The 15,058-nt window shown below is 37.7% G+C and overlaps 1 protein-coding gene across 1 annotated transcript in view; it reads right to left on the bottom strand.

Annotated features, from left to right (window-relative positions):
* Positions 1–247: 247 nt before the first annotated feature.
* UBE2N (ubiquitin conjugating enzyme E2 N) overlaps positions 248–15,058 on the bottom strand; it is a 36,164-nt gene continuing 21,353 nt past the window's right edge. Inside the window, exons 2-4 of the mRNA XM_029954479.1 lie at positions 2,051–2,297; positions 1,720–1,860; positions 248–977 (exon numbers count right to left, since the gene is read on the bottom strand). Coding sequence (XP_029810339.1) covers positions 937–977; positions 1,720–1,860; positions 2,051–2,297 — 429 coding nt within the window. The 3' untranslated portion in view covers positions 248–936. The remainder of the gene's footprint in view (positions 978–1,719; positions 1,861–2,050; positions 2,298–15,058) is intronic.

Below are 15,058 nucleotides of genomic sequence, written 5' to 3'. Positions count from 1 at the left end.
GAGGTAAAAAAAATATCAGATACCAATGCTTTATGCATGCTCAGGGCCAGCTTATAAATACTCCATTCAGTGATAGCTTAACACAAGTTTGCATCAGTGAAAAGAAACTGGCAAAATCCACCTCTTGTCATTCAACTTGTCAGATGGTGACCAAAACAGAATGTTCCATCAATTTTAATTTTTAAATACGATTGTCACACTGGGAAAATGAAATAAACACAGTAAAATAAACTGTACAAAGGCAAAGTAGAATAACAAAAAATATTTTACTAAAACATAAGATTTACAGAAGTTTCCAGACAAGCCATACAAAATGGTCACAAGCTTTTTTTGAAGGAAGGATTCTACACTTGACAGCAAAGTCACAATGTTATTAGTGAGGGCTGTGATGTTTAATGTTCCCATTTTGGTTCAAACAATCAAGCTTGTCCATCTACAGCGTCTAAATAAAGTTAGACTTGGCTAGAGAGCATATTCTAAAGAACCGGTTAGCTGCTTTTACCCAATGCAATTAGATCACCATAAAAAGGGGGAAAGGAGCCCACAAAATTAAAGTAAAACTACCTCTCCCCCCTCAAAACAATAATGAAGAGGAAACCCCCACACCCCTGCAGCTAACCCTGACAACTGCCTTCATTCACAGTGCTGTGTACCTTAACCATCACGGGGGACATGAATAAAAGCAGAGAGGCGCCACCGCTTTTAAACGTTTCACAACAATCCTGATGGTACTTCTAGCCTCTGCTCATGCTTTACAACAGTGGATCAGGACAAGACATAGATTTGCTAATGTGCATTTAATCACCAAAGGACTGAAGATGTCTGGGGTTTTATTCTGTAATGTTTTCTAAGACTGTGTCCATTAAATGCAAACAAAAAAGGAAGAAGTCTTGGCAGAACAGGAGAAGTGATGCACACTTGATGATCAGATCGATTTTAAATATTATTCATGGCATATAGCCTAGTCCATGCTCTAGCTGTAGACAAAAACAAACATGCAATTATTATTTTACTCAGCTCAACGTTACTTTCCAAACTCTATGATGAAAAGGCTTTTCTCCTTTTGTCTCCTTCATTTCTAGATATATAATGCTCTCCACTAATTTTTTTAAATCTCTGTAGCAGGAAGAAGCTCACTGATTTCAAACTCCCTAGCTCTAAAGTGACACCCAGTCTTATTAGATGAAATACAAAGCAACTCAAGGAGTTAAAAAGTTTTCCGTGTATCTATGTTCGGCTAGATAAATAGTACACATTCTGTACCTGATGCACTAGGCTGTCTTTAATTTGGGGGTCACAAAGCAGGCCATAAAGTGGGGCTTAAACACCTGTTAAGAGGTGTTCATTTTCCAGAAGCAGGATCTGACTTATTCCTCTTAATATATATATATTTTTTTATTTTTGTTAAGACTGTAAATGAAGTTTTTTATAAGGTTGTATCTATTTGTCTTCAAAAGTGGAGGTGGGGGGCGCCTGGGTGGCTCAGTCGGTTAAGCATCTGGCTTCAGCTCAGGTCATGATCTCACAGTTCGTGGGTTCAAGCCCCCCATCGGACTCTGTGCTGCCAGCTCAGAGCCTGGAGCCTGCTTCAGATTCTGTGTCTCCCCCTCTCTCTGACCCTCCCCTGCTCACGTTGTCTCCATCTCTCAAAAATAAATAAAAAACATTAAAAAAAATTTTTTAAGTGGAGGTGGTGTGAAGGAGAATGGGTATTAATACCTGTTTCTATGGCTTGGGCTTCGTTGGTCTTCCACTGCTCCGCTACATCGTTTGCTAATGGGTCGTCCGGATTGGGAGCGCTTAACAAGGCCTGGATCGATAGCAGAACTGTGCGGATCTGCAGTGCTGGGGACCACTTATCTAGGAAGGCAACAGGCCCAGAATGATCAAGCATGAAACAACAGTCCCAGGAGAGCAGCATTTCATCCCCACAGACCTTCGTGGTCGTTATTTAATAGGCAAGATTACTATGTTCAGAGTCTCAATACGGAATGCTTAAGAGAAAAAGGGGAAATCTTAATAGCATATATTGATAAAGGTTAACACTTACCTTTCAAAATATCTAAACATATTCTTCCCAACTTGTCTACATTAGGATGATAAATTTTGGTCATGAAACGTACTTTAGGGGCTGCCATCGGGTATTCTTCTGGAAGGAATAGTTCAAGTTTAAAAGTCCCTCCCTCAAAGGGGGAATCCTGGGGGCCAGCAATGACCACATGAAAATAACGAGCGTTGCTCTCATCTGGTTCTGCTTTAATGCCAGGAACCGGTTCCGCCAGCAAACGCTGGGTTTCCTACAACAGAAAAAGAATACATTTGTCACACAAATGTCACTTTGCCAACCACCAAGTTAAACATTATGAAGTTCACCTCTTGGAAATGGACTTAACAGAACCTCTCCAATCTCCTGATGGGTTTTTATTCATTTTATAAAACTCAAAAGTTCAAAGAAAAGACTATTTAAATCATCCCAATCAGCCGAATGCAACAGCAAATGAATACTGATGACACGTATACACTGTAGCTACAAAGGTCTGAACATATGTTGATAAGAAAAATTAGGCTAATGAAACTCATTTTATATTAAGTTGAGAAGTGAGGAGAGAGAGGAGAGAGAAAAGAAAACAACACTGGCCTTATCACATAAGTAAAGGCAACTTGCTCTCTTTAAACTCCATCAAAACCAAGCTGTTTATAAAGTAAAATTCAGGGTGCCTGGCTGGCTCAGTCAATGGAGCACGTGACTCTTGATCCCAGGGTTCTGAGTTGAAGCTCCACACAGGGTGTGGAAATTACTTAAAAATAAAATCTTTTTAATAAATAAATAAACAAAAAGTAAAATGAGTGCTAAAAGTCACTAAAAATCTTTCCTCTAAAAACAGAAGGGAATGTAGGACGGCCAAGTGCCTAGGCACCCCAACAGGGAGAGAGAAATAAGCACACCCTGATGACAAACCCTGTTGCTCCTCAACAATCAGTTAGTTCCTAGTTCTCTTTTCCACCTCTCTCCCTCTCTCCTAAAAGAACTGGAATGTTCCTCGTGTCACTGCGGATAAAATGGCCATCAATGTTGGCTAAGACTGACCTCTGCTCTAAAAGAAAGCACTAGATCTTAGCTCCTCACCTATTCAAGGACATTGCTCTAGCATCCCCTCCTCTCTCAAATCATCATTTTCTCTCCTTTATTGGATTTTCCCCAAACGACAAACTTGCTGTAGTTTTGCCCAATAAGAGGAGCAAATAACCTTGACCTCACTCTCCCCAAACCAGCTAAAGCCCCATTACCAAACTGTTCATTCAAAGATATTGATGGATGCTTGTCTCCAATTTCTCTCCTCTCCTCCTATCTTGAACACAACTTTCCAATCAGGGTCTAGCCACTAACCTGCTTGTTGAGGTCACCCATGATTCCTGTGCAGTTAAGTCAAATGGTCAATGCTTAATCTTCATCTTACCCGACCTAAAGGGAGTATCTTATCCAGCTGGCCTGCCCTCCTCCTTGCTCCTTGTTCCTCACGCAGCTTCTATTAGCCATGCTCTCCTGTCTTCCTATTAGTCTGGCAGCAACCTCCAGGTTGGTTCCTATTTCCCCAACGCTGACATGCCCCATGGCCCTGTCCTAGGGCTTCTCTACTACACACTTCCATAGTGATCCCATATAGTCCAATGAATCTAAATACTAAATACACTCTGTATATGATGCTTTCCCAAATTCATATCTGGCACGTATCTCCCTTGGATCACACTTCCTCCATCCATCATGATAACAGCTCCTCTTGAGTGTCTACTAAGCACCACACTTAGCATTCTCTACCTGAACCTGCTCCTCCCTCAAAGCCTTCTTTATAGCAGTTAACCATAAATCCATCCTTCCAATGGGATCAAACCTTTTCCTTCATAACCCAGCACATCTAATCTGATGGGCAGATTCTGTTAGCTTAAACTTCAAAATATATCCATGATTGGACTACTTCTTACCACACCACAGCTACACTTCTGATCCAAGCCACCATCAAGCTCTAGTCTGGCATCGTGCAACAGCCTAACTGTATTTCCTGCTTCTGACCTTGCTTCCCACTCCCTCCTGAGTCTGCAGTTCACAGACCTTTCAAAGTCCTTATCACAGCCCCCCAAGAAAAGGTTTTATATGATCCCCTCACTCAGCCTACTCTTAACTCATCTTCAGCTATGTTTCCCCCAAACTACTTCCACCTGGCCCTTTGTTTCACCCAGATTAACTTCTTTGTAGTTCTCCCAACTCCCATACTGCTCCCTCAACATCTCTGCACTTGCTCTTCTCCCCCCAAATTTCTATCTGGTTTGCTCTCTTAGCTCCTAAGATCTTCATGCAAATGTGTGAAGTGAAGCCTCCATAATTGAAACCACAAAACCCCATTCCACCCTAACCGCCACCCTCCCTCTCCGTTCCCCTATTTTATCTCCACAGCACTACTAACATATTACATATCTAACTTATTTTGTTCAAACTGGAACAAAGGAAGTGCCATAAAAGGAGATTTGTGCCTGTTTTATTTACTGCTATATCCTCAGCATCTGGAACAGTGCCTGTCACCACAGATGTTCCATAAATACTTTCTGAATTATGAATCTATTTGATGTTACAAAGAACAAGGAATAAACTATCAGAATTTCATCTTTAACATTAAAGCAAAGTTATTCAAAGCAGGATGTGCGCATCAACTATCAGAATTTCATCTTTAACATTAGAGTAGAGTTATTCAAAGCAGGATGTGCACATCAGAGAAGGGAAACAAAAGGATCTATTCAGGCATGGAAAGAAATAATCTAACTTCTATTTATAAACAACTTACAAATAGCCAAAAAATGTTAACATGTAATAAAGGAAACTGACAATACTATGTGTAATTTCATTATTAATATTAATAATATATTTGCAACATTTTGAATAAGCATGTGCAATCAGAAGTTTCAGAACACTGCTCTATCAACTGTTTTAGATATAAAAAATAATGATAATACTGTATTTATGCTGCCTTCACGTGCAAAAAAATCATACACCTTACCATTTCATTCTAAGCCTACAGTGCACACACTAAAAGATTTACCTGTCATATACTAAAACAGTAAGATGCAGATGAAAAATTAAACCCTTTCCCAAATTGTGTTAAACTTACAGCCATTTAAAGTACTGCTTTTAGTACTTTGAAGTAATGCATGTAGTATTTTAATTAAAGACTAGAGTTTTTTTGGGGATTTTGTTTTTATTTTTGTTTTTATTTTTGTTTTTTGCTTTGTTATAATCACGGCAATGCAAGGGCAAATGGGAAGCTGAAATGCTGTAAACTACTTTAAGGTTCAAAGTAAAACATGTTTTGAGCTTTAAAAAAACACCTCAAGATGCAATAATGAAGCCTCCCACTGTGGGAAGTCCTCCAACATGGAATTAGAAAGAGAGGCTGGTCTTCATTTTTAGCAAAAAAGTAAAGATATTAAGGATGAAGAGTAAGAGTAAATACAGGAATGAGAAAAAAACTGGATGGTAAAATTCCTTGAATTCTGGCCTCTCCTCACCTCCATCCTCCTTTAGTTTTGTCTCAGGTCTTCATATTTTTAGAAACCCACTAAGGGTTGCCTGGGTGGCTCAGTCAGTTAAGCGTCCAACTTCAGTTCAGGGCATGATCTCACAGTTTGTGAGTTCGAGCCTCGTTATCAGGCTCTGCCATTAAGAGAGTGCAGAGCTTGGAGCCTGCTTCACATTCTGTATCTCTCTCTCTGCCCCTCTTCTACTTGTGCTCTCTCTCTCTCAAAAATAAACATATCAAAATTTAAAAAAAAAAAACCCATTAAGAGGGAGATTGGTAAAAAAAGAAAAGGCTGGGGTCCAAGAGCCCCAAAGCCCCACTCCCTGGTGACACAAAGTAGTAGCAGCTCTATGTAAGGCCATATAAAAAGCTGCCAAAGGGCCTCCAAGGTCCTAACCCAAAATAGCCTCAAAATCACTCTCAGAATACACTGTCAGAGACTCCACATTCCTTCCTCATCTTCAGTTCCTCCGATTCTGAAGAATGTAGATGGTAAACATATTACATGGCTTGATCAATTATAAGATTTCGTCAGGGCACAATCTAGAATAAGCTTTTAGGTGTGGAAGACTTTTTCAAACAGTTTTTATATGCTCTCAAGTTCTCAAAGATTTTGACATCATGAACAGATGCATAATTATTTGACTATACAGCACTGATTTCCAAAAAAAACCCACAGCACAAATTATAGGATGAAAAAAAAAAATCCAAACCAAATGGACAAGTCTCACCCAAAAAAGTTGGAGTCATTTTCCCTGAAAAAGGCAAAACTGGGTAGGAAATAAAATCCTTCCTATTACTTACTATTCACACATGGTAAACTATGAAACACCTCCTAGTTTTATATTATTTTTTGGTAGAATAAATGAAGTACACTGATTTCTTCAAGTCTGTGAGTAATGGGTTCAAATTCCTACCACACTGCTTTCTTAACTATTATTTCTGACCAAATAATTTACACTGCTCTAAGCCTCAGTTGCCTTATCTATTTCATAATAAGATTACCTCCCCTGCAGAGTTGCTATGCCGATCAAGAGATAATACTGCAGAAAAATTTAACAAATGAGATCCCATAAGAAGGCCATGGCCTTGTACAACCAACTCAAAAAGAATGTAAGAGCAAGGCACAATAACAAATCTTAAGATTTATTAAATAAGTTTGTTTCTAAAGAAAACTGAATGACCATTAGTTGCACTGTAACCTACTTGTTTAAAAGCAATCCTAGGACCCAATCCCGGGTAGCAACTGAGTTTAGGTCATACAGAACAAAAAGTACCTTACTATTTAGAGAATTAGATACTAAAAAGTAGAAAAGAAAGACTATAAGAGTATGTACTTAAGTGACAGTATGATTAAGTCTCAAGGAAACTCATTTTAATAGTTCATGCTGTAAATATTTTTTTCATGCTATAAATACTATAAGAACAAATTAAGTAACATCAAATTCATCTGATCATCAACAGGTCTACTGGGACTTGAGGAGCAAATCCACAGTAAACTGTAACACTTGACAGTCTGTCAACTAAAAACTAGGTTTTTTCCCTCTAAAGTTCAATAACAACTTGTGCTCACTATGAAGCAATGGAAGGTCTTATATTTTTAAGGTAATACTGAATAATGTACAGCAAAATTCTAGATAATAAACAATGTTCTTAGAAAGAGTGGTAACGTACATATGAGAAAAGTTGGTAACTTTATACACTTCCAACATACATCTACAGCAATCAGGTTTTCCCCAATTTAGAATATTCTCTGAAACACAAAATGCAATGTATTACTAATGCCAATTGTAGACATTTTAGATGATCTCACCCAAGACCCATCTGACTCTACTTGACAATACTATCATTAATCTTATCATAATTCGTCTTACAAAACCTGATAGATGCCTCAGTGATGCCTATTCTGTCTATTCCAACCTCTGTTAACCACATCTTTAAGCAATTCTAAAATATTAACAACAAGGGCTCCTTTTTTGGAATTACTGATAAACCAAAATGCCAATTTTTCACTATATACACAGCTGTAAACTACTTAAGAGCATCTACAGCATCACCCTCTACAAGTTAAGTGGGCATTTAAAAAAACGTTTTTGAGTGTCACGTCCCTAACATTTTATCCCTGAGCCATGTGGTTTTTATTGACAATTTAACACAATGGATTTCAGGAACGCAAACTATCTCCTTATAATAGAACTGACTGTATTTATTCTGGCTAGGACTAGAAAGAGTCAAAATTGTGCTCACTTTCCCCACTACACTTCTCTACAAATCTTAAGGCCAGTTAGAGATAGATATGTACAGCATGATAAAAATGGTTGATGAATGTTTTCTCTACAGCAGTGCTGTCCAAAAGAAATATGAGCTGCAAATATGAAATTTTCTACTAGCCACTTTAAAAAGTAAAAAGACACAGGTAAAATTAATATTTTATTTAACAATATAGTCAAATAGCATCATTTCAACACATACTAAATATAAAAATATTGGGGCACCTGGGTGGCTCTGTTGGCTAAGCATGTGACTCTGGGTTTTGGCTCAGGTCATGATCTCATGGGTCATGGGTTTGAGCCCTGAACTGGGCTCACCACTGAAGGTGTAGAGCCTGCTTGGGAATCTGTCTCCCTCCCTCTCTCTGCCCCTCCACCGTGTGCACGCGCTCTCAAAATAAATAAACTTTAAGATATATATATATATAAACTATTACCATTTTACAATCTTTTTCATACAGTGTCTTCAAAATCCAGTAATTTACATTTATAACCCATATCAATTCAAACTAGCCACAGTTCAACTGCTCAACAGCCACATGGAGCTAGTAGCTACTGTACAGGATGCGGACTGAAACACAAGACAATCCTGTTACTTACAGGTCCTTAAAATAATTTTATTTATTTCATATAGTGAGTAAAATCTGGCAGAGAAACTTAAAAGCATCACTTTTTCCTCTCCAAAACTTCGTTACAAAAAATAATGTCAAAACATCTGAATCACTAATAACAGGAACGTGGATAAATGTCACCATTTGTAATGGTCACAAGATTGCGCTTGAAACTAATGATTTGCAGCAATTTTGAAAAAACCTAGCATGCACAAAATTAATTCAAACAAGGCAACTGCATGAAGAAATTAAGGGTTAATCCCTGAGGAATAATTTTAATTTTTACAGTCCACACTACCCCCTAGTGGACGAAAGACCTCACTTACCTATTTCAACACCTCTTCCTTCACAAATGGTTCATAAATTATTTTACCCTAATTCACTAAGTTTTTAAAAAATGCTTATCCTAAAGTCAAATGAGAATAACGATTCAAGGCACACCCTCCTCTTTTTCTCCCTCTACTCCCACATCAACTTCACAATTTCCTTTGCTGAAAAGAAGGAAAAAATGGAAGAAGCTGTTTCTGAAGGCTCTATGTATCAAGGACTACATCTTAGAGTTTAGACCAAGGTATCCCTTTAACGAAAAGCTTTATTTCCAATTGGACTGATAAGTAATGGAAAGTGAACACAGGAGTTAGGGGCCTCGGCTCCCCACATGGCTGAAAATCCACACATAACTTGTGACTCCCCCAAAACTTAACCACTAACAGCCTACTACTGACCAGAAAGCAGCCTTATAAATTAACACGAATTTTATATATTATACACTGCATGCTTACATTAAAGCTAGAGAAAAGAAAACGTTAAGAAAATCATATGGAAGAGAAAATACATCAGCAGTACTGTGCTGCATTTATCAAAACAAAAAGATCCACGGGTAAGTGGACTCACGTGTAAGTGGACCAGCACAGTTCAAACTCGTGTTCTTCAAGAGTCAGCTGTACTCTGTATTCAACTTAGAGTAATACCTAAGAGATGGGACCTAATGATCTGGGCTAGAATCTCTACTTTTTTCTCTCAACCCAAGACCATATCAATACTTCTGTTAAATTCAGTGAAACGGAACAGAGATGTGGAAGCCAGAGAAGGATTTCTGAAAAGCTAGGTATAGGAGACTGATGCGCTACCTACTGCACTAAGGAAGCACCTCTGAAAAGCTAGGCATAGGCAACCAACTTGTTTCTCTGGTTTGAATTAGTAGGGAAGCATCGCCCCTGTCCTTCCAGTTTCCTGAGCATTTATACCATTCCTCTTACTGTAGCTAGAACAGTAACTGTTAGTTTACTAGTCAGGCCCTAAACTGTTTGAATGTGGGAACTTCATCAGCTAGCAAATGGTTGTGGTGAATGAGGTGCTAAGTAAATGCTTGTTTGCTGAATACATGCATGCTTAGGTACCACACAAGCTGAGAAGAAGAATTACTATATTTACTGTATTAGTTGGTAACCTCCACCCTAGGAATGGCATTTAAAATTATTCCAATCATTGGCAATAGACAAAAATCTGAAAATCCTACTAACAGAATATGACTACAACAAGGAAAACCATTAGGCTGAATTCCTTGTACAGCACTTCCCAATTCTTTTGTCCTACTCAGCACATCAGGTTATATACAGTAGTCTGTTTCTTTTCCTCCCCTCACCAGTCTATAAATTTCGTAAGGGCAGGGACTATATGCAATTATCAAGCACTGTGCTCAGATAGGCAGAGAATCAATAAAAGATCAAGTATTAATAAAAACTGTGTCAAATAGTAACTTAAGTGCTCTACGTGTATTACTCATTTAATCTTCATACTCATTTTACATATGAGAGAAATGAGAAACTAAGAGTGACTACTTACATTATAACCAAAGCCAGAAAGTGACAGAGCCAAGATTAAAATCCAGGTTATTGGGTTTACTCGGTCTGGCTTCAGAGCCTGATTGCTTAATCTTAATGGTATATAGAAAGATAATTAACAATAGACAATAAATGTCAAATGTGTGGCAGGGCAGTAAATAGCACAGAGGTTAAGAAAGGGCTATTTTCAGTACTTCATAATCATGAACAAGTGCTTCATGAAAAAGGTAAATAAATTTAAGCCATGTCACTCTTCTTTTTTCCTTTGGGACTGGCAACTGAAGTATACAGTCTTATTAACATAAACGAAATAGAATAAATCTGCTTTATTTGATGGAAAAATTGGTGTATGCCATTTTGACCTGGAATTATCTATTGTATAATAAGCCATTTTGCCTCTCTCTTATATTATGAAACCACCATGCTCTGAAATGTTGTGACTTTGAAATATGGATTTACTAACAAATGTTTATTATTTATTTTATACATGACATTGTGGTATCAACTAATTCAAAGGAAGAATAAAACAAAGACAAAGGAGAGGAGAGGAGAGGAGAGGAGGGGAGGGGAGGGGAGAGGAGAGGAATGAATCTCAAGCAGGCTCCTCCCTGACAGCACTGAGCCTGATGCAGGGCTTGAACCCACAACCCTAAGACCATGTCCTGAGCCAAAACCAAGAGTCAGATGCTTAACCAACTGAGCCACCCAGGCACCCGTAGTCAATTTTTGAAAGATGCATTTTAGAGTGGGGTATCAAGGTCTTAGAGAAGGTGGTACAGGTGTGATTAGGAATACTAACAACATGAATAACAGCACTACACTAGGAGCACATCATGTCCCTGCTTATTTCTGAAAACATTTTAAAATTTTTCTGGAAAAGCTACTTTACATCTTCATCTTTTTTTCCTGTTTTTGAAATATGTTTTGAACATTTGAAAAATGTTTCTAAATACCAGCATCACAGTTAAAGACAATGCCAAATACTCCTTCATAAAACACTCATGATTCTTAATGGCAAATAATGTCCTTTGAATAGCCAGCACTGTAATTAGACTAATGAAAGTTAACATCTCCATTTTTTCTTGGTTTCAGGTTTGATGGATAATATAAACACTTCATTGCCTGGAGTTTCTTTAGCACCAGCTCAAGAACTGTAAATATGTCTTTAATGATCTGAATAATGTAACTGTCCTTCTGTCTTAATGAATTGTGTCTTAGGAATAACGTCTTAGAACTCTGAAGAGAGGTAATCTAGCTTAGTAACACTTCATTGAGATTGGGGCTGTTGAACAAGGTCCTTGAGGCACTGTTAACAAACTCATCAAAAAGCATTTTTTAAATATCTGCATATTTTAGATTCTGGGAAGAAGTATGTAACTTAGTAGACAGGGGAGGAAAAGTCTTCTGTACTCATCCTGAATGAAAATAGGACACTTTTTAAATGTCTATTTCTACATAGTGAAAACTAAAATTATGAGTGATACAACAGCAAAAACCAGTGACTATGTACTTTTAAAAAATTCAGCATTTAAGTTAGAAATTACCTCAATTGTGAGCTTTTCTTAAAATCTTAATTCATTATTTGAAGTTGATTATTCATTGTAAGGCCTAAGCTAGATAGAGAAAAAAGTGAAGAAAAGGTAAGAATTAATAGAATAGGGGGTACGGTGTGGATGAAGAGGTTAGGAAGCTAAATATCTCTTTGGGATTAAATGAGATCAAAGGAGAACACCCAAGTCGGCTAACCTTTTTATCAAAGAACTTCTACCTAGTTTAACAGCCTTTAAAGAGGAAACTAATTTCACATTAAGGGAGCCAACTTCAACTGAACAGCCTGGTACACCTACTGGGGGAAAAAACTTGGAACTAGGATATCTGAATTTAATCTCAATTCTAACCGTACCAGTTTGTTACATAACCAAACCATACAAACTCACTTATCTCCGTAGCCTTCTAAAATGTAGTCCCTTAAACATTTCAAAGGTTCTCTCTAGCACTAAAATTGACTGGAAATTTTATTATTGGAATGGGTTAAATCTTTCTGCTATATACTTCCTTCCAGTAGAAGGTCCCCTTCTATAATGCTCTTTAATCTTGCAATTACTGTTCAATATTTCGTCCTCCCTGTTGAGGGAAGAGGGATTATGGACTGCATCCCCAGCAACTATGCCAATGCCCAATATCTAAATAAAAAAGAAACTTTCTTCTTTTGCTAATGGTATTTGCTTTATTCCTGAATATTTTTCACCTGCTCATTAAAGAAAATTACAATATCAGCTTAATTAAGCCACATTTCCTAATAGCCAAATCTAGTTAACATTGTAGCATGTTTATATTTTATTCTGATAGAAATATTAAAAACAGTTTAATATTTTTACACTTTTTCATTAACCATGCCACTGCACCCTGCTCTCCTAGTTGCTTTACAGACAAATTAATCAATATTCTTTGCAAAATGTATGGCACAAATAGGCACTTTTACTAGCCTACAAGTTAGTGGCTGCACTTGTACAGCTACCATATATTTCTTACTTAATCCTTGATCACTAGTTATATCAGGTTTCAAATGTGGTAATCACAACAAAATTAAATTGCTAAATGCCTGAAGTCTCCACTAAAAGGTAAGTCCTATGCTTACATTAACAGACAAGAAGATGGATAGAAGCAAAAGCAGTTGAAATTTTCGGTGAGGCAAACAAAAACAAGTTACAGTTGGTCCAGGCTTGCATTCTCAATTCAATTGTGCTGACATAATTTTGTCCAAAATCCAAACCACAAGAAGAAAAAATTATTTTTTTCACATACAGTATACTAACTGAGATAAATTAGGAAGCAATCAGATACTAGGGTTTCTGTCTCCCCCTCAAAATAAACTTCCTTTAACAAGCCTTAATGGTACCCTCAGAAGCTGAGCAGGGCAAGATCCTAAATACTTCAGATTAAAGAATAAAACTTCAGTTTAGCAGCTATACATATCAGCTTTACTGTTGTCTAACTCAGGGAAAATTGACTATAATAAAATCAAAGCAATTCTAATAAAATTAGAATATACTGTTTACCTCCAACACCCCATTTCCCTACCCACTGTTGACAAATGGGCATTGACAGTGCCTTAAAAAGATCTATGTCCCATTTCAGGGGGTTATGTTTAAGATCATCTGTTTTGTAGACCTAATACATATGTTTAAGATCATCTGTTTTGTAGACCTAATACATAAATGATGTTTACCCACACTGAGAAGATATTCATTCTTTCCCAATTCACAGTGAAGCAGCATCTCTGCAACATCAGAAAGCAGTAATAATCAACACTATAAGGCTCAGTATTATGGTAGGCTCTCTTCTCTGCATGCTAACCCTTTCCACCACCCTAGAGCTAGATTAATGTATTAAAGAGAGAAAGAAGTAGAAGCCAAGTAGGCTGTACAAGCCAGTACTTGGCAAAGCTAGAAGTCAAGCCCAGAAAGCCTAGACCCACATTCTGTGCTCCTACCACACATAACCCACACAGCTAGCTCCACATACCCCAAATCCTTTGCTATGGAGAATTAGGAAGTAGATCTAAGACATTTAAGGCACTAACCATTATTTTGCCCACAAAGAAGCATTTCTACCATTTTGAAAGTCAACTGTCACTTAAGAGGTGAGCAATTAACTAGATGCTGACTGAAAAAGCAAGAGTACTGTTGGGCAGTAGGAGTGCACCTTCTGCAGAATGCTATCCCTTATACACTTTCCACCCTAAGTCAAGGCCAAGGTGTAGCATTTGCAGCCCTAATACTGAGCACCACAGACTGTCTCATGTTCCATACTGGCTGAATGAACAGATCTACTACTGAAACAAGCCACAGAGAGGGAGGAAAAAATACTGACAGGGTAAAGGGAGATTCAAGAACCTCCAAATATGGTAGGCCCAAGGCTTTAGGAGTCAGACAGTGGCCGTAAATGGCCAGGAGCATGCAGAAAAAAGGAGTTTTTAAGGCTTAAAACCTGATCTTTATGAACTACTTCATACTTTTGCTTTAAAGCCTTGGCCATGAGGAGCACCTGAATGGCTCAGTGGGTTGAGCATTTCAGCTCAGGTCATGATCTCATGATTCCTAAATTCAATCCCAGCATCAGGCTCACTGCTGTCAACACAGAGTCCACGTTAGATCCTGTTCCCCTCTCTCTCTGCCCCTCCCCCACTCATACCCTCCCTCTCAAAAATAAACAAACAAAAAAAAAGCCCCCACCTTGATATCTGCCTTACAAATTGTGCACTTAAAGGACCAAACACTAAGCACCAGAGTATCAAGCCTAAGTTTCTTTTGCCCCGTTAGCAGCTTTGATGATCTAATAACCATTTTTCTCAAGTTTAATAATGATTATTTGCTCAATACCAACTGGCTGACATATTAAAGATTCACTCTTCTACCTCAAGGCTTTTTGAAGAATTTGAGTCTTCTGGAATATGGATGTCCACGTTTAATAAACTCAAACAGATCCCAACATAAACATCTTCAAACTTGATGGGTTTTACGTGACTCATCATTTCATAGATTCTTGGCACGAAATCTTTGGACATTATATAACCCAACCCACTGCAGTAGGGAGGAAACACCTCTTTGTATGAAATATGGGCTTTTTGGTAAAATCCTCTATAGGAATAGTTATCAATTAAAGGATAACCTGTGAAAAACTTCTCTGAATGGTTTACATTTAAAAGATACTTCACAAAAACAATTTGACAATAAAATATTAAAAAAAAAAAGATACTTCACTAA

The sequence above is a fragment of the Suricata suricatta genome, chromosome 10 (genome assembly GCF_006229205.1).
Source record: "Suricata suricatta isolate VVHF042 chromosome 10, meerkat_22Aug2017_6uvM2_HiC, whole genome shotgun sequence".
NCBI classification, from domain to species: domain Eukaryota; kingdom Metazoa; phylum Chordata; class Mammalia; order Carnivora; family Herpestidae; genus Suricata; species Suricata suricatta.
Note: the sequence above shows the minus strand (reverse complement) of the source record. Positions and strands in the feature narration are given on the sequence as shown.